Source organism: Hippopotamus amphibius, chromosome 13, assembly GCF_030028045.1.
Source record: "Hippopotamus amphibius kiboko isolate mHipAmp2 chromosome 13, mHipAmp2.hap2, whole genome shotgun sequence".
NCBI lineage: Eukaryota > Metazoa > Chordata > Mammalia > Artiodactyla > Hippopotamidae > Hippopotamus > Hippopotamus amphibius.
This window is the reverse complement of record NC_080198.1, coordinates 33,291,172-33,316,690: the sequence shown is the minus strand read 5'-3', so window position 1 is coordinate 33,316,690 and position 25,519 is coordinate 33,291,172. Positions and strand designations below refer to the sequence as shown.

General features: G+C 38.7%; 1 protein-coding gene across 1 annotated transcript in view; it reads left to right on the top strand.

Annotated features, from left to right (window-relative positions):
- The window catches only part of CACNA2D3 (calcium voltage-gated channel auxiliary subunit alpha2delta 3), a 781,884-nt gene extending 757,163 nt beyond the window's left edge, over positions 1-24,721 (top strand). Inside the window, exons 36-38 of the mRNA XM_057705866.1 lie at positions 19,852-19,964; positions 20,185-20,267; positions 24,316-24,721. Of these exons, the coding sequence (XP_057561849.1) occupies positions 19,852-19,964; positions 20,185-20,267; positions 24,316-24,408 (289 nt within the window). The 3' untranslated portion in view covers positions 24,409-24,721. The remainder of the gene's footprint in view (positions 1-19,851; positions 19,965-20,184; positions 20,268-24,315) is intronic.
- Positions 24,722-25,519: the final 798 nt, after the last annotated feature.

Below are 25,519 nucleotides of genomic sequence, written 5' to 3'. Positions count from 1 at the left end.
CATGGTTTTAGGTTAACATTTAAATATATTTTCTCATCTACCTATTTACTAATTCTAACATCTGAGTCATATGTTGGTTTCTTTTTAGTGACTGATTTTCCTCCTGAATGTTTTGTCACATTTTATTATTTCTTCACATGTATAGTAATTTTTGCACACTGAATATTGTGGATAGTACATTGTAGATGCCCTAGATTTTGATATCTTTCTTTGGGAATAAACCTCATTGTACATTGCATTTAAATTACCAGTGGATCACCTTGCTCTTTGGGTGGCTTGGTTTTAGGTTTTAGTTGGTTAGTCTATTTCATCTTTGCCCCTAGCTCTGGAATGTATTATTTATTCATTAAAAATTTTTACCTTTATCATGTATAGCATTTCTCTGCACTAGTTAGAATTATAGGTGTCACCTGAGGTTAATTTAATAACATTCAGAATTTTTGGATTTTAACTAAACACCTCTCTCTGTTTTTTTTTGTTTGTTTGTTTGTTTTTTTTAATAAGAAAAATTTGATTCTCTTTAGGGTTGGCAGTGGAGGGAGCTAAACAAAAGAGAAGAAGATAATGACAACTAATCAAAGTCTGTTACATCAGCCTAGAGCAATATAAGAGTTTTGTACAAGGAGAAAACAGTGATGTGAAAGCCAAGTACTTTAGGATGTTAGATTGGGAAGGTACCTAAGAAATCACTTTTGAGATAGGAAAACTAAGGCTGAGAGAGGGAATGGGGTAAATCCCAAGGTGGTTTGCCTATTAATATTACACTGGGAGCTTGATTCAACTCCACTGACTTTTGAACCAATCATCTTTCTAGTACCTTCTGCTATTCCCACCTCCTTCATTTTATTCCTCCTATCTACTCCACATTGATATTCTCTATGTGGATGTGGGAAAACAGTTCTCATTTTTGTGCTGGGATGCTTTTTTTTTCTTTTGTGTTAGAGTATATCACCAATAGTCACAAAAATCTGTGTGAACACTAATCTTTAAAACCTACAACATTGCCTTTAATACAATGTTTCTGGAATACATCTGTCTCTCTTGAAATTTCCCAATGTCTCTAGGTGTCTACCTCAGTACTTATAGCCTTCAAAATGAACAACTATGCTGTTTTGTGATAAGAAACTATTTAATAGTAGTGGGAACTATTAGCAACATTGGTTTCAGAAGTCAGATCTCAAAATATACCAAACTACTCTCTCAAAATATACCAAACTGACACTTTCGCTGGGAAACTGATTCAAAGCTATGAGATATTTTCTGTTTGGATGATCTGTCCATTGGTATAAGTGGGGTGTTAAAGTCTCCTACTATTATTGTGTTACTATTGATTTCCCCTTTTATGGCTGTTAACATTTGCCTTATGTATTGAGGTGCTCCTATGTTGGGTGCATAGATACTTACAATTGTTGTGTCTTCTTCTTGGATTGATCCTTTGATCATTATGTAGCGTCCTTCTTTGTCTTTTGTAATAGTCTTTAAAGTCTAACTTATCTGATATGAGTATTGCTACTTCGGCTTTCTTTTGATTTCCATTTGCATGGAATATCTTTTTCCATCCCCTTACTTTCAATCTGTATGTGTCCCTAGGTCTGAAATGGATTTCTTGTAGATAGCATATGTAAGGGTCTTGTTTTTGTATCTATTCATCCAGTCTGTCTCTTTTGGTTGGAGCATTTAATCCATATACATTTAAGGTAATTATTGACATGTATGTTCCTATTACCATTTTCTTAATTGTATTGGATTTGTTTTTGTAGGTCTATTCCTTCTCTTGTGTTTCCTGCTTAGAGAAGTTCCTTTGGCAATTGTTGCAAGGCTGGTTTGCTGGTGCTGAATTCTCTTAACTTTTGCTTGTCTGTAAAGCTTTTGATTTCTCCATCGAATCTGAATGAGATTTTTGCTGGGTATAGTATTGTTGGCTGTAAGTTTGAAGGAAACAGTAGCAAAGATTGATAAAACTAAAAGCCGGTTCTTTGAAAAGATCAACAAAATTGATAAACCATTAGCCAGTCTCATCAGGAAAAAAAGGAAGAAGACGCAAATCAACAGAATTAGAAATGAAAAAGGAGAAGTAACAACTGACACTGCAGAAATACAAAAGATCATGAGAGACTACTACAAGCAGCTATATGCCAATAAATTGGATAACCTGGAAGAAATGGATAAATTCTCAGAAAAGTACAATGTTCCAAGACTGAACCAGGAAGAAATAGAAACTGTGAACAGACCAGTCACAAGTACAGAAATTGAGACTGTGATTAAAAATCTCCCAACAAACAAAAGCCCAAGGCCAGATGGATTCACAGGTGAAGTCTTTCAAACATTTAGAGAAGAGCTAACACCTTTCCTTCTCAAACTTCTCCAAAATATAGCAGAAGGAGGAACACTCCCAAACTCATTCTACGAGGCCACCATCACCCTGATACCAAAACCAGGCAAAGATGTCACAAAAAAAGACAATTACAGACCAATATCACTGATGAATATAGATGCAAAAATCCTCAACAAAATACTAGCTAACAGACTCCAACAGCACATTAAAAAGATCATACTCCATGATCAAGTGGGGTTTATCCCTGGAATGCAAGGATTCTTCAATATATGCAAATCAATCAATGTGATACACCATAGTAACAAATTGAAGGATAAAAAATCATATGATCATCTCAATGGATGCAGAAAAAGCTCTTGACAAAATTCAACGTCCATTTATGATAAAAGCTCTCCAGAAAATGGGCATAGAAGGAAATTACCTCAACATAATAAAAGCCATATATGAAAAACCAACAGCCAATATCATTGTAAGTGGTGAAAAACTGAAAGAATTCCCTCTAAGAACAGGAAAAAGACAAGGGTGCCCACTCTCACCACTATTATTCAACATAGTTTTGGAAGTTTTAGCCACAGCAATCAGAGAAGAAAATGAAATAAAAGGAATCCAAATTGGAAAAGAAGAAGCAAAATTGTCACTCTTTGCAGATGACATGATATTATACATAGAAAACCCTAAAGACTCTACCAGAAAACTGCTAGCAGTAATTGATGAATTTAGTAAAGTAGCAGGACACAAAATTAATGCACAGAAATCTCTTGCATTCCTATACACTAACAACAAAAGAGCAGAAAGAAAAATTAAGGAAACTCTCCCATTTACCATTGCAACAAAAAGAATAAAAGACCTAGGAATAAACCTGCCTAAGGAGGCAAAAGACCTGTGCACAGAAAACTATAAGACATTGATGAAAGAAATCAAAGACGATACAAACAGATGGAGGGACATACCACGTTCTTGGATTGGAAGAATCAACATTGTGAAAATGGCTATACTACCCAAAGCAATTTATAGATTTGATGCAATCCCTATCAAAATTACCAATGGCATTTTTCACAGAACTAGAACAAGAAATTTTACAATTTGTATGGAAACACAAAAGACCCCGAATAGCCAAAGCAATCTTGAGAAGGAAAGAGGGAATTAGTGGAATCAGGCTTCCTGACTTCAAGCTGTACTACAAGGCTTCAGTGATCAAGACAGTATGGTACTGGCACAAAAACAGAAATATAGATCAATGGAACAGAATAGAGAGCCCAGAGATAAACCCACACACAAATGGGCACCTTATCTTTGACAAAGGGGGCAAGAATATACAATGGAAGAAAGATAGCCTCTTCAATAAGTGATGCTGGGAAAATTCGACAGCCACATGTAAAAGAATGAAATTAGAACACTTCCTAACACCATACATAAAAATAAACTCAAAATGGATTAAAGAGCTAAATATAAGGCTAGACACATAAAACTCTTGGAGGAAAGCATAGGCAGAACACTCTATGACATACATCAAAGCAAGATCCTTTTGGACCCACCTCCTAAAATAATGGAAATAAAAAAAAAATAACCAGATGGGATCTAATGAAATTTAAGAGCTTTTGCACAGCAAAAGAAACCATAAGCAAGACAAGAAGACAACCCTCAGAATGGGAGAAAATACTTGCCAATGAAGCAACAGACAACGGATTAATCTCCAAAATATACAAGCAGCTCATGCAGCTTAATACCAAAAAAGCAAATAAGCCAACCCACAAATGGGCAGAAGACCTAAATAGACATTTCTCCAAAGAAGACATACAGAAGGCTGACAAACACATGAAAAGATGCTCAGCGTCACTAATCGTTAGAGAAATGCAAGTCAAAGCCACAGTGAGGTATCACCTCACACCAGTCAGAATGGCCATCATCAAAAAGTCTAGAAACAATAAATGTTAGAGAGGGTGTGGAGAAAAGGGACCCCTCCTGCACTGTTGGTGGGAATGTAAGTTGGTACAGCCACTATGGAAAACAGTATGGATATTCCTTAAAAAACTACAAATAGAACTACCATATGACCCAGCAATCCCACTCCTGGGCATATACCCTGAGAAAACCATAATCCAAAAAGAAACGTATACCACAATGTTCATTGCAGCACTATTTACAATAGCCAGGACATGGAAGCAGCCTAAATGTCCATCAACAAATGAATGGATAAAGAAGATGTGGCACATATATACAATGGAATATTACTCAGCCATAAAAAGGAATGAAATTGAATTATTTGTAGTGAGGTGGATGGATCTAGAGTCTGTCATACAAAGCAAAATAAGCCAGAAAAAGAAAAACAAATATTGTATGCTAACTCATATATATGGAACCTAAAAAATGGTACTGTTGAACCCAGTGACAGGGCAAGAAAAAAGATGCAGATGTAGAGAACAGACTTGAGGACACGGGGGGCATTGCAAAGGGGAAGCTGGGACAAAGTGAGAGAGTAGCATTAATGTATATACACTACCAAATGTAAAATAGATAGCTAGTGGGAAGCTGGTGCGTAACACAGGGAGATAAACTTGATGATGGGTGATGACTTAGAGGGCTGCGATAGGGAAGGTAGGAAGGAGTCATGGGAGGAAGGGAATATGGGAATATATGTATAAATACAGCTGATTCACTTTGTTGTACAGCAAAAATTGGCACAACAGTTTAAAGCAAATATATTCCAATAAAGACCTTTAAAAAAAAGCTATGAGGTATATTATTCAGAAAGCATCAAAGTAGGAAAGCATGGGTTCAGCCTTTATTTCAGTCAGTAAAAATATATTGAGTATGTCAGACAGTGTTAAAGATGATATTATGGAGGAGCTCAAAGAGGGTTCCTTGATGGGGACTTACCCCGAGTATAACAGTCAAACTGGTCACATGGAAGAGGGCAGCAAGACCTTAAGGAGGTACTTCCTTAAGGTATGTTCTTTTAATTCATGATTTTGGAGGAATTTTGCCTGATTTTAGTTTTTGTGTTAGCAACTGAGATTGTAAAGCAAATCCTGATCACTGAGATTTAGTTTTCTAAATAGGTATGTCTATAGTCTAAAAAATAGAGAACTATTATTCCATGGTTCTGTTTCCTATTAAATGTAATTTCTATTCATTGTAGAAAACTGAACAGTGGAGAAGTATATAAAGAATAAAGTAAAAATCACATGCAGTCTCACCACTCAGAACTGAAGCAGAGACATGCTTACACTCTAAAGCCAAGTAGTCTGGATCTGAATCCCAGCTCCATGTCTTATTAGTTCAATAACTTAAGCAAATTACCTAGTTTCTTCATCTATAAATTGTGGATAAGTAAAAGTATTTAAATGGTGCTATATTTCCCTTCTACACCTTTGTTTTTCTATGCAAAACTTATACTTAGCCTAATTGGTTTTTTGCTCTTAACATAGTGTGGTAGACAAAATGCCTTTTTCATGTAATGCAAGATGTCCAACCTTTTAGAAAACAATTATTGATGGTTTTCCAATTAAAATTAGATGTTTAACTCCCCACTGAATTCTTTTTATTTTTGAGTCAATTTAGACCTCCTGATGGTTCATTATGATGTCCCGTTTTGCTGAATGAACCCAACAATTCACTTGGAGATGGTAGAAGACTGTAAGGCTAGAAAATGGGAGATTGTAACTGTGAATCCAAGGTAATGTCAATTTGAACCCTTCAATGGAGGGAGAGGTTCTCTGGTCTCAGTTTATCAGTGGAATTTGCCCCAAACACTTTTCCATGTGATATTTTGATTGTTATGTGGTAAGGTGGCAGGAGTAAAGTCTGACAGCTTAAATCCAGAATTTGGCTCTGATACCTATTACCTGTGCTATCTTAAACCAAGATGGGACCAAATTACTTTCTCTAAATCTTAGGTGCTTTTTCTATAACTTGGGAGTAATATGGCCTGCCTCCTAGAGTTGTTGTGCAATAAACCAGTTTCAGGTAAAAGACTTTCATGCAGTGACTGCTGTGGTAAGGGCTCAGTAAGTGGCAGATGTGGTGGCTGTGATGGTAGGGACAGTGGTGGTAGAGATTAGTTAAAGTGTGATCATTAAAATAAAGACTTATAGTCAATTAGGTCTGGTTTGATAGCGTTTTGATGCTTTGATATTTGATGGGTTTTAGGATTTGGAAAAGTTGTTTAACTTACTAAAACATATATATTTTCATCTTTAAAATGAAGATGATAATTCCTGAGGTGGGTGTGAAGATTAAAGGGGAACTGCTTAGAAAAGTGCTTGGCACTAGGTAAATACTCCATAAATGTTAGCTCTATTCTCATTATTTATAAGAAAAGTCACTAATAGTTCCAGTGAAAATATGTAACAAATTCCTTACTCTTCTTAAGGGATTAGAAGAAAATGGCTCATGTCATAATTAAGAGGATTTACTGAAGACTCTAGGACCTAAATAAATAAATAAATAAAAGACTGAAAAGCTAAAATAATAGCCAAGTTTTTAAAATATCTTTTGTTGTCTGCTCTTTTGAGATATTCTTCTTTTGAGATGAGAAAAGAAAATTGGGTCCCTTTTGCTTTTCATTTTATGGGGCTCTTTCCCCCATATTTCAAACACAAAATAGCTTTCCTTGCCAACTGCCTTGGGCTGATAATGCCAAAGAACTTCCTGCCCAAGTGGTTTTCAAGCTCTGGGTTGGCACCATAAATCTCAACAAATCCTAGGTGGGGCTCAGGATGAGTGGAAGTCATTATTATGGGTCTTTTGGACTCATTCTGTCTGCAATATAATAAATACCACCATGGGACAAAGCATCATTTGGGCTCTTTGTGTGCACTTCCCATCAACAAGTCACAAATGGAATGTCATAATGTGTCCATTATATATACATTTTTGGATAAATAAGTATAACAAAGACAATATGCTCGTCCCATTTAATCTCAGCTCTTCACTGTGAAAATGCAGCACATTTCTACTCCAGTGGAAAGTTTGGTTCCTGGCAGGCCATCCGAGGAACACCTCATCAGAGCCATGATGATGGTTTCTAGGGCTCAGCTCCCTGACACCTAAGTTTTCCAATTGTAATTTGATCAAGCAACATGATGACCAATATAAGGAATTTATGGATTTGAACTGTCTAGTATCCTTCCATTATAACAGAAGGCTTCAACAAAAAAGTGAGATGTAGGCTTACTGAAGTTTCTCACAGGTTAGGACCAAGACCCAGGTTTTCTCCTTGCATTTTTCCATTCATGAGTGTAAGAAGTCTGCCCATGGCTCCAAAAGCTGAAAGCTTCCTTGTTCTCATGTGTTGGGAGTAGAAATAAGTGTTTAGGGTTTCATTCTGATTGGAGTACCTTAGGTCCAGTGCCCATCTCTGAGCCAGTTAGTTTCTTCAGGGGAAGAAATTGTCCAAATCAGTTTAGGTGCAGGTAACGTGCCTGGGCAAGGATAGCTCCTCAGAAGCACCTGGGCTGCCTGGAGGAAGGGTGGATTCCTGAACAAAGAATAGGATATTGGTACCAAAGAAGGGAGATTGGATATCAAAGAAAACTGCTAGAGAGGGCTGGGCAGGGGCCTCTCTTTTCTGAAATCAGCTAGAAGTAAAGAGGTTTTGAATCTTGAAGAATTGTTAGAATAAACAATTCTGGTCTGCTTAAACCTTGTACTCTGTTCTTCACAACTCATTTGCCTGGGAGCTTATACTACTTTGAGTCATACTTTTGTCTTTCATTCTTTTTCCACAGTTTGTCAATAAACTTTAGTACTGAGCTAATGCACAGAAAACAGAAATAAAGGTCTGTGCCTCACTCTCAGAAATATAGAAGGAGACAAAATTATCTGAATTAGAAAACAAAATAACTCTCTGTCTGGTTATCTAGAGAGACAGAGGAAAGGAATGAGGGAGGGAGGAAGAGAGAAAGGAAAGAAGGGAGGGAGGCAAAGTAAACTATAAACAAGACGAAAAGACAACCCTCAGAATAGGAGAAAATATTTGCGAATGAATTAACGGACAAAAGATTAATCTCCAAAATATATATATAGTCCGTGCAGCTCAATATCAAAAAAACAACTCAGTCAAAAAATGGGCAGAAGACCTAAATAGACATTTCTCCAAAGAAGACATACAGATGGGCAAGAGGCACATGAAAAGCTGCTCAATCAACATCACTAATTATCAGAGAAATGCAAATCAAAACTACAATGAGGTATCACCCTCACACCAGTTAGAATGGGCATCATCAGAAAATCTACAAACAATAAATACTGGAGAGGGTGTGGAGAAAAGAGAACCCTCTTGCACTGTTGGTGGGAATATAAATTGATACAGCCACTATGGAGAACAGTATGGAGGTTCCTTGAAAAACTAAAAATAGAATTGCCATAAGACCCAGCAATCCCACTACTGGGCATGTACCCAGAGAAAACCATAATTCAAAAAGACACATGTACTCCAGTGTTCATTGCAGCACTATTTACAATAGTCAGGTCATGGAAGCAACCTAAATGCCCATCGACAGACACACGGATAAAGATGTGGTACATATATGCAATGGAATATTACTCAGCCATAAAAAGGAATGAAATTGGGTCATTTGTAGAGACATGGGTGGACCTAGAGGCTGTCATACAGAGTGAAGTAAGTCAGAAAGAGAAAAATGAATATCGTATATTAATGCATATATGTGAAATCTAGAAAAATGGTACAGATCAAGTGGTTTGCAAGGCAGAAATAGAGACAGAGATGTAGAGAACAAACACATGGACACCAAGGGGTGTTGGGGTGGGATGAATTGGGAGATTGGAATTGCCATATATACATTACTAGTAAGAAAAAAATATATCAAATTGTACACTTTAAATACATGCAGTTTATTGTATGTCAATTATATCTCAGTAAAACTCTTAAAAAAAAAAAAGAAGGGAGGGAGAGAAGACACTAGCTGGTTTGCTCACTATATTGTATTATTGACTACATCAGTCCCTACTGCCACCAACCTTAGAATAAGCTACATCAGGGGGCCCATGGGGGAGCAGCAGCTTGGTGGCCAAATAACTGCTGAAATTTGAAGCATCTGTCCTCATGACTTTTTTTTTTTAAGAAGTTTATTTATTTAATTGTTTATTTTTGGCTGCTTTGGGTCTCTTTGCTGCACATGGGCTTTCTCTAGTTGTGGTGAGGGGAGACTACTCCTCATTGCGGTGCACAGTCTTCTCATTGTGGTGGCTTCTTTTGTTGAGGAGCATGGGCTCTAGGCACTCGGGCTTCAGTAGTTGCAGCACACAGGCTCAGTAGTTGTGGTGCATGGGCTCTAGAGCGCAGGCTCAGTAGTTGTGGCATACAGGCGTAGTTGTCCCGAGGCATGTGGGATTTTCCTGGACCAGGGATAGAACCCATGTCCCCTGCATTGGCAGGCAGATTATTAACCACTGCACCACCAGGGAAGCCCCCCTCAGGACTTTTGATTTGAGCTTGTAATAGGGAACTGTTGTTTGTTTTCTTCTTTGTTTTGTTCGTGGCTTCTTTTTTTTTAACATTGCATTTTTTTCTTTCTGTTTTTATTGTAAGATAGTTTCAAAATACAGAAAGTGTTAAGGGAAGTTCAAAGAACTCCAATATACCCTTTACGTGAAAACTGCATTCAAGTTTCACTAATGGTCTTGGGAATGCCTTTCATAGCAGAGGATCCAGTTCAGGACCACATGTTGCATTGAGTTGTCATGCCTCTCCCATCTCCTTCAATCTGAAACAGGTGCCTCAATTTTCCTTGACATCTGCAGACCGGGCATTTTGCAGAATGCCTCTCAATTTGGGTTTGTCTGATGTCACTCATGATTAGATCCAGGTTATGCATTTTTGGCCAGAATGACCTGTGCCTCCTATCTAATACCCAGAGGGACTGCTTGTTGAACCTCATTTTTAGTTACTCTAGGGGGATAGCTCTTTCATGTGTGCACCAGGGTTACCAAAAGAGAATTTTTCCATAAGTTACAATGTTCATATGGTTCCAAATGTAGCCTACAGTGCTGATGTCTATGTTCCAGCCTTTTCAGGTGTGGTGGTACAAAAGCGGGAAGAGGCTATTCCACATCATGTGCATAAAGAAGTGTGTGTTTGTATATGAGTGCTCCAGGTGCCTACAACATGTCATAGGAGAATGAAGGAGGACGTGCTTCCTTGTGTGAGAGAAAGTAACATTAAGTCATTTAGAACTGAATTGGGGTTCTCCAAGGGTTTGGGAATAAGTGGCTGCAGCATTCAGACCTGGTTCCTGAGCCAGCAGCATCAGCATTGTCTGGCAACAGATGAGCAAGGCAGAATCATGGGCACCACCTTAGTCCCACTGAACAGAATCTGCACTTCAACCAGATCCTCAGGTCATTTGTAACACGTTAAGTTCGAGGAGCACTTATCTAGACCAGCAGGAATCACTTGAGTAGCTTATAAAAGTACAGAAGGCTTGGTACTACCTTCAAGGATGCTAATGTAATTTGGTTTAGGTGTGGTCCGGGCATGCTTAATGAACAAAGTAAAGCAAAAAAGCTCCCCAGAAAATTCCAACAAGCAACCCAGGCTAAGAAATAGAGCTTCGCCCGGTCTCAGCAAGCCTGGCTGTTGGGAAGGAGCGTGGGCACTTAGGGGTCAGGCCAGTTGAACACATCAGGATGGAGAGAGAAGGAGCACTGGATCATGCAGGACTGTGTTTCACTCCAGTGCAGACCATCGTGTAGGTGCTAGGGGGCCTTGGATCGGTGGGAAGAGGGGAATGGAGTGATCAGCCTTGCTCTTGGGGAGGATTCCTCCACCTCAAGAATGGTGAAGAGGTTATGGCACGGAAACCACTTGGAAGGTATGCTAGAAATCATGCAGGTTGGCAGGGCCAGCTATAGAATTTATGGGGCCCAGTACAAAATGAAAATATGGGCTGCTTGCTCAAAAAGCAGGAAAAGGATGTCATTAAAAGTACTGAAAGGTAAAAACATTTCCTTTTTTCTGTGGTCTCTCTTGACCTGTCATGACATTTTTAATCTGCTATTTAATATTATGCTCCTTCAGGCACAGGGACATTCACTGGGTAGGTGCAGACCCTCACATGCACCCCAGATTCTGTCTCTATTACTCAGTGGAGTGAGCAGCCCACTGGCGGTTGGGTTGTCCTTTCCACTAGCGCTGGACTGAGGCACCATGTCCTACTTAGAGAAGAGGACTCAATCTCCCCTCCACAGGCCCACCACCCCATCTCATGGTAGATGGCCAATCCCCAAGGGGTTTTCATTTTAGCATCAAGACATACTTGGTACCTGAAGGGAGTAGGTGAGAGGTTCATCCCTGCTAAATCACCGGCTGAACATGCTGTGGTGCTGCCAGGCCCACCAGGAGTTGGCCCTCCCCATGCCTGTACCCAGGACTTTGCCAGAGCTGGAGGGTGATGAGGTGGCTGGTCCAGGGCAGGAGCCAGGCAGCTAAGAACCTGCCATGCTCCTCATGATGCTCCATTGTCCCTTGGACTTCACTTATGAAACACAAATTCAAAGATAAAATTTCAAGATAGCCCTGCCTGCAGAGCAGTAAACCCCAAGTGACAAGGCCTTCTGAGTGTAGCTTCCTGTGTAATTGCACTGGCCGCTTGCCCATAAAGCTGACCCTGGGGATAGGAGATGAAAGAATGGATTTGAGAGGTATTGAGGAAATGGTCAAATCAGGGCATGGTGATGTTTAAAGAGGAAAGCCTTGAGAATTACTTCAAGATCTCTAGCCTGTGTGACTCAGTGGATGGTAGCACCATTAAGAGATAAAGGGAGCCAGGGGAAATAATTATTGGGATTGGGGACAAGGGCATGTTTCAGGTACCTATGAATACTTCCTTTGTTCCAACATTTAATCATCCCTCGTTTCTCTGGTTTAACTGCAGAGGCTGACATTTTCAGAACAATGAGGAATAATAGAGGGAGAATGAGCCTCCATGCCCTCTTCTGACTCTAATTAGACAGCTCTGCGTGTTTTATCCTGCAGCATGATGCTAAATTTGGCTCACAGTCATGGGCCTATTTCTCTCCTCTTGAGGATTGTTTTCAGGGATGGGATTTTTGTCAAATGTCTTGTAGGCACCTATTGGACAGATCCCACAGCACTGGCCCTTTTCCAGCTCTGGATAGGCTGTCTTACATGGATAGGTTTACAGAAAGAATGCAAGCAGGATGTCAAAGGGGGCTTTCCTCGTAGCCCCAGACTGAGGACAAAGTGATGCTGAGCATCACGGATTCTAAAGAGAACAGCCGTTTAGCTGGCACTAATTTAGGGCTGGAAACCCTCCCCCTGACCTCCACCTTCAGGTTTGTTTGAGGGTTGACATCTGGCCCGCCTTTAATCTACCACAAGAAGACTGGTGAGGGGTCTAACAAGGAAGAGATCAGGGTTCATGGAAAGAGGCATTTTCCTCCAGGGGGTACTTTTTCCTGCTGGGGTCCAGATGGGCAGTGGGGAATTCTCCAAGACTCTTCTGTATTTTGGGGTATCCGAAAGAAGGGAAGTCCAGCACTGGCCAAATGTCTGCCGGGTGGCAGGTGTGCTGACATGTCCTATCGGAGCAGGGAAAAGAGATCTGGAGGGAGAGAGCTAGGCTTTGAGAAGGAGCAGCACTGAAGCGGCCTGTGGCTGGGCCAGCGAAGATGCCTGTTTCCCCGGGGGCAGGTAGGCAGTATGGAAGATTGCTGTCATCTTGCTTAAACTCAACAAGAGCGTTGCTCTCCAGGCGAGGTCCACACTAAGGGCAGGAGGCTGTGGAGTGACTGCTGATGGCAAGAGCTGTGTGGGTGGTCATGCTGGGGCTGTGTTGAGGAGCTCTAGGTTCTTGGGAGAATCCATGATAACCTCACACAAAAAAACCAGTTTTTGCGTGCTAGATACACACAGAGGACGCCAAAGCCAAGCTGTTACAAGCTGTGGTGAGAGATTGCACCATGGCCTGGTGAGTAGGAAATGCTTGCCTCTTTGCTGCTCCATTTTCCCCACCCCAAATGACTGAAGAAGCTAGAAAATAGAAGCTTGAAGGAATGACAGTGTAGAGCTTCAAAGTAGATATGAAATTAAAGTATTAAACTAGATTGGACTAATTTTATTAACCTCAAGTGGTCAGAAAGTTAAGGAATCTATACAAGATATCATTTAGAGATGAGAAACCAGGAATTCAATATAGTAGGTTTGAAAACAGAGACTTAAAAAAAATCGTTTCGGGAATTTCCTGGTGGTCAGCTGGTTAGGACTCTGTGCTTTCCCTGCCAAGGGCTCGGGTTTGATCTCTGGTCCATGAACTAGGATCCCACAAGCTGCGCTTCACACCCCTCCCCCCCAAAAAAAATTGTTTCATGTTTCTATCTCTGTTAAGCTGAGACAGCTCAATAAGCTTTGTTCCTTTGCATTCCTAGGTTAATCCTCACTGCTGCGTGCTGTATTTCAATATCCTACCAAAGTCTGTTTGCTGCATTTCATTTAAGATCTTTGTATCAATATTCACAAAAAGAGATTATTCCGTAGCTCTTCTTTCCTTCCTCTCTCCCTCCCTCCTTCCCTTCCTTCCTTCTTTTCTTTCTTTCTCTCTCTCTCTTTTTGTATAATCTTGGTCAGGTTTTATATCAAGGTCCTTGATAAAAGGAATTTGAAGTATTTCCTTTTTTCCCTGTGCTGTGAAGCAGCTTAAATGTTTTAGAATGACATGTGCCTTGGCATGCTAATGTGATTCACCTGTGCCTGACACTTTTGGGAGTAAGCAGGGGAGGCCCTGCTGTTCATTCTTCCACCTTGTTTGAACTGAGCCATGAGTAGGTGCTGGTGTTCCCCTTTTACCTCCTCCATGCTACAGGGTACCACAGCTCTGGATTAGAACATGGTCTCGATATTTAATTTCTCTTTTAAATTTAAGCAGTCTGTCACCAAATGCTTGCTCTCCACAACTTAGGGGCCTGGGTTAGTGTAGGGCATTTTGGGGCACATTGGGGGAGGACAAGCATCTCCCCACCTCCAAAGAGAATAGGGTCCTTTGCAGACCCAGGTACCCAATCCACCTGGAGAATAGTACCACCTAGGACATGATCAATGCCAAATTCAAATCGGTTCCTTGTAACTTACTCATTGTCTTTTATTTTATCTTTGGATAAAATGTGGAAAATTTGTAAATGGTGAAAATCTATAAAAGGTGAAAGACTTTAAAATGTTTTAAGATTCTGTCCTGCCGGATTATTTTTTGAGCCACAGTTTTGTACCCTATGAATGGAAAGCAAGCCAACCAAATTCTCCAAATATACACCTTGGGGTCCTCTCGGAATCCTAGTCATGGGTTCCCCCCACCGCACACGCTTGTCCAGGCAGCATTAGGGGAACAGTGTGACCGCTTTCTTCATCTGGGTAGCAAAGTCCCCTCAGCAGATGGTCCCTCTTGTCAAGGGAGGCTGTCTTGAAATTGCATCATCTTTTTTCCTCTAGTTCTTTCTCAGTCTGTTGTGAATGGAAAAGGGAGGACTGGGTTATTTCAGTTCTGGCAATGGACAGATCAAAATTGCTTCCCTCTTCCCTTCTCTGTTTCCCTTGAGGACCTAATTTATTTCACGCATTTTGACCTATCCCTGCTTAGAAACGACCGACTGCTGTGATTCTCTGTTGAGGCATTTCCCTTCCGCCTTTTTTGGCCCCCAGGCCAACCCCCCAGGCCATGGTTCCTCTGCACAGTGATGTCCGTCTGGCGGCTGGGCCCAGCTGGATGGAGGTGTGTTTTATGAAGTTCAACCCTGCACCCTGGGCCATAAATACACGTTGTGCACATAAATGTACAGCTAACATTGGCCAGACCCCTCCGAAGAACCATGTTAATAAGCAGACAGTAAGTCTTTAAAATATGGAAAAGCAGTTAATCTTTCCGCTGGCAAATCCTTGGTAGGCGGTTGTTTTCCTCCACTGCAGTAATAGCTGCCTGCAGAGATTTTCATCTCCTAGGACTGGGGTTATGGAGTGGCAGCAGTTTGCTGTGGGGCTTCCTGAGAACACTTGGGGAGCCTTCACCTTGGAGGGTAAACGTGTTAAAAGGAATAATATCTTGTGCTGGGTGTCATTAAGCATCTGTATCAAGTGATCATTGGGTCTGCCCTCAATGAGCTTGAGCACTAATAATTCCAGTACAAGACAGAGAGCTGGCTGCTTATGGTAGCAGCCCCATAACAGGCCTGGGCTCCAGAGGCTTGTGGCTCTGCCCCTGTTACTTTAGGAAGTCAGTTCATCTGTTTCCCCATCTTTAAAATGGGCACAATTACGTTTTATTTGCGCAGCTTTTTAGAAGTTGATTTATGCTCTCTGAGTCCCAGTTTTCTTTTTTATGAGATGAGAAAATCAATACTCTTTGCCCCAGCATAATATTGCATTTTATGAATGTTTTAAGAATACATGTACACATTCTCCTTTTAAAGAATTCCAGTGTTACAGATTAAGTTTAAGTCTCCCTGAACAATTATTCCCAGTCTTCTCCTCTCCTCCACCACTGTCATCACGTTCCTTCCCCTCCATCCCCTCCTCCCTTGCCGTCTCTCCCACTGATGATGAGATAAGAGGACCAGGCTTGAGGGCATGGGAGCCAGTAGATAGAAGCTGCCTGGAACCAATACATGCTTGCTTTATTGGAGTGACAAAAGGTCAGGTTTGTAAATTGCCTCTAATCTGTGGAGCAGCCATGACTTTTATCTGCGTGTCTCAAGCAGAGAATGGGAGTTGCCATTGGGTTGACTTAAGAGGACATAGGTGACAGTGTCAATCAGGAGATGATGTGATCTGTGCCTTATAACTATTTAATTTCACTTGGCCCTTCCCTTCCTTTTTATCACTAGGAAGACACTTCATATGTTCTGTCCCTTTTTGTGTTCTACGCACACGTGCTCCACTTGTTTTGTCCATTTATTCCTTCTATATTAACATGGGTCATGGATTACTTACTGATACTATTTATTCCTAACACAACTGATAAGTCTTACCCATCTCATTTATTTTTCTTGTTCTCTGTAGCAGAATCAAATACTCTTAGATGAGTATTTCTAAATATTCTTAAATATCTATACTTTATGTATAGTTTTACAATGTTATTTTCCCACTTAGTATATTTTGGGTAATCTTCCATGACAGTAAATGGACATCTTTTACACTTTCATCTGGTGGCAAGTAGACCATAGAACAGACACACTGTTGCTTGTTTAATCATTCTTCTACTGATGGGCTTTCAGGTGGGTTTTGTTTTTTCCTCCTCTCAATGAACAATGTTACCAAGAGCATCTTTATATATGTATTCTTGGGTCCTTGGACAATAGTTTCTCTTATTAAGAAGTAAAATTACTGGAAAAATAAGATCTAAATGATTTTCACTCTAACAATAACAAATTGTTCTCATAGTGACTGTAAAATGTTACTTTCCCACCAGCAGTGTAGAATAATATTCACTTCTTCAGACTCTCCATCATTTGATATTACACAGACTTAAAATTTTGTCATTCTGCTAGTGAAAAATGCATTTCATCATTTTGATTTCATTTTAATTTATATTTATCTAATTTTTAGTGAGATTGGATCCCTTTCACATATCAGATGTCCATCTGTGTTTCCTCTTCTGTAAGTTATCTTATGGGTTTTGATACTGATTAGGGGCAAGCATCTTTCTCTCTCTTTTTTTTATAAAACTCAATTTTATACAATTTTCCAGACAGTTCTTTATATTTAATCTGTGAATGAATCTTAGGATCATCACCTCAAATTCCATCAAAATTCCTATTGGGATTTTTATTGAGATTACTTTGAATTAAAAGGTTAATTGAAGGAAAAATGACACCTTTAATATATAACCATTCCCTTCCACAACCACTGTGGAATTCTTAGAGTTTTTTTTGTTTTTTTTTTTATGTTTAGTACAGTTTGATCATGTTCTTCATAAAGAAATGTCTTTTACTAGATTTATCCTTGGGCATTTCATAGTAATTATTGATACTATCAATGGTTCTTTATTTCATAAATATTTTTTCATCAGTTATTGCCAGTGTCAGGGAAAGGCTGTGGTTTTATATGCTGATTATGTAACTGGTCAGCTTGCTTAGTTCTTAGTTCTAATAGTTGGTCAGTGGGTTCACACAGGTTTTCTGTGAACACAGTGATATCTGTTCTTTGGGTGACTTGGTAGTATTCACTTGGGGGTAGATTCTCAATGAGCATTTCAGGTTTTTTTCATGAAATTGGTTTGCGTGTGTTTTTTATAGCTTGGCCAAATGTTGATAATTTATACTTTATCCCCCAAAGTGTGTTTGCTCTAAATTTTCAAATTGTTTGTAATGATATACACAATACTCACTTAAAATGTTTAAAATGCCTCTGTATCTTTTGGGTTTTAATGCAACTTTGTGACTTCTTTTTCTTGAACAGGAGTGCCAGAAATGGACTTATGTCCTTGTTCTTTTAAGCCGGAGTTTGATTCTTTTAGTTATCTTCACGTTTTTATTTGCATCTTATTCTTCTGCTTTTATCTTTATAAATTCATTCTGTCATTGAGTCAGTGAATATTTACTGAGCGTCTGCTCTGGCCCAGACTGGGTATAAAAGATAACCATGGGCAGACACATGCAGTCTTCCTCCCATGGAAAGCACAGTTTGTTGTGAGCGTCAGACAGTGAGCAGGTAAGGAGGAACTGGAAGCAAAGGAGACTGAGAAGAAAAGCAGTGAGGTCATTGGTGTCCTTGACAAGAACTGATTCAGGGGTATGGTAAGGACTACAGCCTTATTGGAGTAGATTTGTGAAAGAAGAGAAGTGAGGAAGTAGAGAGAGAGAGAGAGACAGAGAGAGAGGGAGAGAAGAGAGAGAGAGACTGATTGTGTATAATTCTTTTTAGCAGTTGTACTATAAATGAGGATGAGGAAACAGTGGTAGCCAAAGGTAAGTTTAAGGGAGAGTTTTGTGTAAACTGAAGAAAATGGCAAGTAGACAAGAGAAACTGTTTATACAATGATCGCCTCTTTCTTCTTCCATCAGTCACATCCTTGCAGGAGCCTGAGAGCTGGGCTTTGGAGAGGAGAGTCAGCCCATTGTACCACAGGGGAGACTGAGCATAGGGTACGGGTGCAGGTTTATGTTCTTATTTTTCCAGCTTCTTGATTCAAAAACAGTTCATTTATTTGTAGAATTTTCCCCAATAAAAGTATTTAAGGTCATACTGCACAGATCTGAGTCTGGGCCACTCTCAAATTCTCAAGGATTAATTGGATGTGTTTTTAACCTTTAATTTCCACTGTTTATATCTTTTTGCTATTAATTTCTAGTTTTACCAGACTGTAAAAGAAGAACATGTAATTGAAGCTTTCTGCTCTTTGGAACGTGTTGCAATCCCTGCATTTGAAAATGACATATTCTGTATTGCTTAGATCTGAAGAGTTTTTGCTCTGTATTTTAAATGTCATGCATTCATCAAACCTTTTGGGTATTTCTATCAATTTGTACCCTATGATCATAAAAATTCATGTCATATCTTATACTAGATATACTCTAGAGAAAAGAACAAATTTTTTGAAAGATAAATGAAGATAATTTACAGAGAAATTGACCATTTTTTAAGGTTGTAGTCTAGTTCATCTGACTAAACTGAATTTGGTAAAATATCATGAAAAATTGATGTGACAGGGATTCTGGGCCTGGGTCTAAATATTTAGCTAATCTGTTGGCTCTAGAAGAATATGGGATTTGTTCTCTAATTTGTTCCTCCAAAGAGTCACTGGTATTTCTGGTTCAAGGAGTACTTTTATGGTAACATTACTTTGTCATTTCATTGTGTTGGGTAGGGTGAGAAGGAGGTGTCGTTAGGCTTGCTTATGTTGGACTAGCTGTACAGATGGACGCAGAATGTCAGAAGTGCTATATGGCTTTAGTACCAGCATCACTTGGTCTCTGAGAAGGATGGAGCTCCTTAAGCAGCTAGCATTAATTTCATCCGAAACAATGTACCTCTATTACGAGCAGACATTGTACAAAGTTGTTCAGGGAAAGATCTAGGAAGTCCACTTCATCTTTTATCATTAATATGACATAGCTTCAGTCTGTCCTTGAGGGAGAGAGAAGAGAAAAATACACCTCAAAGAACATCAAATGCAACTTGTTTAGGCGCTGGGAGAAGGAAATAAGTCTTCGAAAAGCCTAACCTCTTAGACTTTGGAAACTGAGGTAATTTAGCCAATTCTGACTCTCCTGTTTCATGCACATAAAAGTCCAGTCTTTCCAAGGTGAGTTTTATGAGCTATGTATGGACGTAGCTATAGGTTATAAGCTATTGTCTTCTTAGTGAAGCTTCATATTTGAAAGTGAAGAGCCTCATGGAAGGCGGCAACTTGAGAAGTAAAACAGTCTCTGAAACTTGTTTTCCAAAATACTGTAGTAGTTCCCCACCCCAGGGAAAGTTTTCCTCATGGCTATTAATTTGAGGGATGGTAAATGACCACTCACTCTCTCTCTGCCTCTTGTTCCAACAGGTCCTTTGTCATCCAGCAGATCCCAAGCAGCAATCTCTTCATGGTGGTGGTGGACAGTAGCTGCCTCTGTGAGTCTGTGGCCCCCATCACCATGGCACCCATTGAAATCAGGTATATCCTTTCGTGTGTAGGTCCAGCCACTGCTGATGAAGCTGGTAAGGGGGATCAACAGTAAGGAAACCTAGGGGCGAAATCTTAGCGAGGGGGAGATGATATCCTTTCCACTGTTGGAGACAGAGAAGTTGTTAAGGGAGTTTGGTGCCAAGTTGTGACCTCTGAAATACAGAGTAAGGAAAAGGAGCATCTCAGAAATATGCCTTAACTACAGTCAACATAACGAATCCCTTAAGTGTGAACGTTTAAAGGCCCAGAAGATCAGACGGCGTCCGGAATCTTGTCATGGCTTCCATCCTGAGGTAATCTGAGAACGCTTCCTACTCTTTTCCTATCAGATTTGCCATGACAATCTCACAGTCGTCAAAGAACTATAACTCAAAAGTTTACTCTTGAGGAAGCAATCCCTTTCAGGCAAACCAAAGAATAATATACAGGAAGGCTAATGGTACTCTACTTCCACTCTCTCAGTGCCTTCTTATTTAGTCTGTACTTAATAGTCTTTTCTTATTATATCCATGTATATTTTTCAAAAGCCTCTTTACTATCTTCCCTATTACAAATGTGCTATAATTTTACCACTTTCCACTATTACACATAAAGTGGCTCTGACCATCTTGTTTTACTTATTTCAAATTGTAGTTAAAATTATTTTCCCCTGCTTACTTTTAGACAGCCTTTTATTTATAAGAAATTCATGTAAAGCAAAAGTGGCAATATTAATGTCAGATCAAGAGTCACAGTATATTAAATGTGGAATGATAAGCCTTTAAAGTCCCTAACCATACAAAGTCACAACTATAAAGGCACTACATTTACACCAAAAATGATGATCAGAGAAAAATTAAGCCTAGTACTAAGAAAGGTGAACTTATCATAAATTTAGGTGAATTACATCTTTCAATGTTATAGGCCAAAAAATTAAATATAGCAAGAAAAATTACAATTTAAAAATTAACTCCACTCCCACCTTGGAAAATAGAAAACTTGCCTAGACCAATTACTGTAGGGAGACTGAGAAGATATTCATTTTTTTAAAATGCTACCAGAGCCTAGACCAATTACTGTAGGGAGACTGAGAAGATATTCATTTTTTTAAAATGCCACCATTTTTTAAAATGCCACCAGAGTTAATCTCACCTGTAAATAGCAAATAATCTTAATATTATTTAAACTATCCAAATACTAGAAAATATTTTATATTTTAGTATAGTACTAAAAAGAATTTGAAATTTGTTGAGAATGTTTGCTGCTATATTCAAGCGAGTGTTCATAACAACATATGCTGAAAAGGCCTTTGATAAAATTCAGTGATCACCTCTAATAAAAGCTCTACATAAAATAGGAATATGAACAGTAGTCCAAAAACAATAAAACCACTTCAATTAAAACCAGAACTGCATACTTAGCACTAAAGTCACGAGAGTAAAAATCTTCTAGAGTTAATAAGATAATTTGCTTTGGTAACTAGATATATGATAAACACTGAAAAAAAAAATCAGTATTTTTTCTTTAAGTTTCTTGATCTGGTGAGATGAGGTCAGTGGAACAGAACAGAAACTCTTAGGTGTGACAAAGGTTCAGTTCAAAGGGGAGAATATAGAATGGATGTGAATGGTAAATGATGATCTCATAAGAAATTCTAGGGATTGGACCCATGCTCTTGGATTGGAAGAATTAGTGTTGTTAAAATGGCCATACTACCCAAAGCAATCTATAGATTCAGTACAATCCTTATCAAATTACCCATGGCATTTTTCACAGAGCTAGAACAAATAATCATAAAACTTATATGGAAGCAGAAAAGACCCAGAATCACCAAAGCCATTCTGAGAAAAAAGAACAAAGCAGGAGGCATAACCCTCCCAGGCTTCAGACAATACTACAAAGCTACAGTAATCAAAACAGTGTGGTACTGGCAAAAAAACAGACATATGAATCAATGGAACAGAATAGCGAGCCCAAAAATAAACCCACACACCTATGGTCAATTAGTCCTCAACAAAGGAGGCAAGAATATACAATGGGGAAAAGATAGTCTCTTCAGCAGGTGGTGTTGGGAAAGCTGGACAGTCATGTGCAAAGTAATGATGCTAGAATACACCCTCACACAAAAATAAATTCAAAATGCCTTAAAGACTTAAGTATAAGACATGACACCATAAAACTCCTAGAAGAGAACATAGGCAAGACATTCTCTGACATAAATTGTACCAGTGTTTTCTTAGGTCAGTCTCCCAAGGCAATAGAAATAAGAGCAAAATAAAAAAATGGGACCTAATCAAACTTAAAAGCTTTTACACAGCAAAGGAAACCATAAACAAAACAAAAGGACAACCTACAGGCTGGGAGAAAATATTTGCAAATGATGCAACCTAAAGGGCCTAATTTCTAAAATATACAAGCAGCTCATACAACACAATAACAATAACAACAAAAAAACAAAGAGCCCAATTGAAAAATGGGCAGAAGACCTAAATAGACATTTCTCCAAAGAAGATGTATAGATGGCCAGTAGGCACATGAAAAGATGCTCAACATCACTAATTATTATATGTAATGCAAATCAAAACTACAGTGAGGTACCACCTCACACCAGTCAGAATGGCCATCATTAAAAAGTGTAACAAATAACAAATGCTGGAGGGGGGTGTGGAGAAAAGGGAACCCTCGTACACTGTTGGTGGAAATGTAAATTGGTGCAACCACAATGGAAAACAGTATGGAGGTTCCTCATAAAAGTAAAAATAGAGTTGCCAGATGATCCAGCAATCCCACTCCTGGACATATATCCAGACAAAAGCTATAATTCGAATAGATACATGCACCCCTCTGTTCATAGCAACACTATTTATAATATCCAAGACATAGAAACAACCTAAATATCCATCAACAGATGAATGGATAAAGACAATGTGGTGTATGTATATATAATGGAATATTACCTAGCTATGAAAAAGAATGAAGTAATGCCATTTGCAACAACATGGATGAACCTAGAGATCATCATACTAAGTGAAATAAATCAGGAAGAGAAAGACAAATACCATATGATATCACTTATACGTGGACTCTAAAATACAACACAAATGAACATATCTATGAAACAGAAACAGACTCACAGATATAGAGAACAGACTTGTGGTTGCTAAGGGTCGGGGGGAAGGATTGGGAGTTTGGGATTAGCAGATGTAAAATATTATATTACAGAACTGAATAAGCAGCAAGGTCCTACTGTATAACACAGGGAACTATATTCAATATCCTGTGATAAACCATAATGGAAAAGAATCACTTTGCTGTACAGCAGAAATTAACACAACATTGTAGATCAATTATATGTCAATAAAATTTTAAAAATAAATAAATAAAAAAGAAATTCTAGGGATTGGAGAGAGCCTTCTTATCCAAGACCAAAAAGTTATGGAAGAAAAACAGTTTTATTTAACTATATACAGATTATAATTTTTGATGGAAAAAGATAACTGAGAGTCAGTATCCAATTTATAGAACTTGAAAAAATATTTATAAATCAAAGCATAAAGAGCTCTTTAAATTGATAAGTCAAACAACTACATATAAAAATAAACCAAGCACATGAAAGATACAAGTCACTGGGAGATCAGAAAATACAGGTACCAGTGAAATATCTAGCAATAGCTATCAAAGGCAAAAACACCCTTTAGCTCTGCACTCTCACTCCTGGGCATCTTACCTTAGGCCAGGCAGGAAAAAATATCATTGTTTGGTAAGGACCCATGTTCAACACTCTTTGTAGCAGTAGAGAACAGATGAGAAGATGAATGACTATCAATAAGAAAAAAAATTGAATAAAATAGACCTAGAGTAATGGAGATGGAGAAATTTCCATCAATTAGTGGATAAATATCATGGTATGGAAAGAAGTAAATAATATGATTTGATTTTTGTGAAACAGAGACTCCCTTCCCCCAAATTAAAAAGAAAACACACACAAAACCTTCCGTAGCCAAGTCACTGAAATGATCAGCCCCCTGAGATGTGATCTTTTATTTAGAAGGTCAGTATTTTGCTTTTATAAAATAATCACAACAGACAACTCTACCAACAGCTCTTTACCTCTTGAATGTTCTACGTAGTAGTATGCAGAGTCATTTTGAATATTTTATGCATTGACAAGTGAAATCAGAGATTCTCATTACTAATGTGATGAAATGTAGACAAGACCATTTGCTGGCATTATCTAGGTTCCAAATGATTTTGTTCATACACTGGAGAGTAGGGAGAGATCTGGGCACTCCATATTTCTTGGGAAGTTTAAGGCATCTTGGAATCCATCTCTGCTCTAACCAACCCTGCCTTTCCCTGTAGGAGAATGCGAGGGAATGTGGGGGTGCACCGAATCTCCAGGCCAAGATGGTCCTTATCCTGTTCCCTCTGCTTTTGATGCTCTTCTCAAGGTGACACTGATGGAGATGTTCTCTTGGCATGCTAAATTATGGATAAACTGTGAACCAAAATATGGTGCGACATAGGAGACATGAAATATAGTCCAGCCATCAACATCTCATGATGTTAAACTGTGCGTGATATAAACTCTTAAAGATGCGTTGACAAAATGTTCTTTTTACTTTGCCAGTCATGCAAATGTGAGTTTGCTACATTATTATCACCCTTCATCAGAAACGGGACTGCAAGTGGGCAGTGTCCCTTCTGCTTGAAACCCATTGAAACCAATTAAAACTGTGTACTTTTTAAATAAAGTATATTAAAATCATAATCTCCTGGTTTGGGTTTTATTATCACTTTATTGCTGAGAATGCAGACTGGAAAGTGCATGAAAACATCACCCATTCCAGACAGCAAGAAGGGATGGTTGTTGGCAGAGACTTTACTCTAAAGCAGATTCTAGACAAATATTTTAACAATTGTTTAGATGCTCCACTCTCTGTTATAAAAATATTTACAGAAGTAAATCAAACTATCATCTACATCAGAAGAATTTATTACACAGAAACCTGAATTTTGTTGAACAAAACTTCAATAGAAATCATAATTTGGATGAGAACACAAGCTTCCATAATATTTAAGTGTTGAACTATTTGGGAATAGAAATAAAGAAGTCATAAATCCTAGGCATTCATTCTGAGAAGACTTGAAGAGGAAAAGAGCAATGACTACAAATGACTCTCAACCATATTGCTTGAGAATTTGGCTTCTGGCTTTCCCCATAAACAAGAGATGAAATTTGGTCTTACATATTACAGAATGTGAAACAACCCAGACCTGTAAACATTTCTAAAATGCTGGATCCTGAACCAAAGAAAACAGATTCCATTGGATCATGATTACCAAGTAACCGTTCCAAGTGGAATAATCTTTATGCCTAGGTAGAAATGAGAATGCCTTTCTTTAGAGGACAGACATCTAAAGGTCATGTGGAGAAATCAACTTAAACTCTTTTAAAAAGGCCACATTATCCTGTTGGTATTTTAGAAAAACTGATGTTATCATACTACTTTATACTAAAATGATTCCAGTATTTATAGGAATAACAATACTACATTATTATACT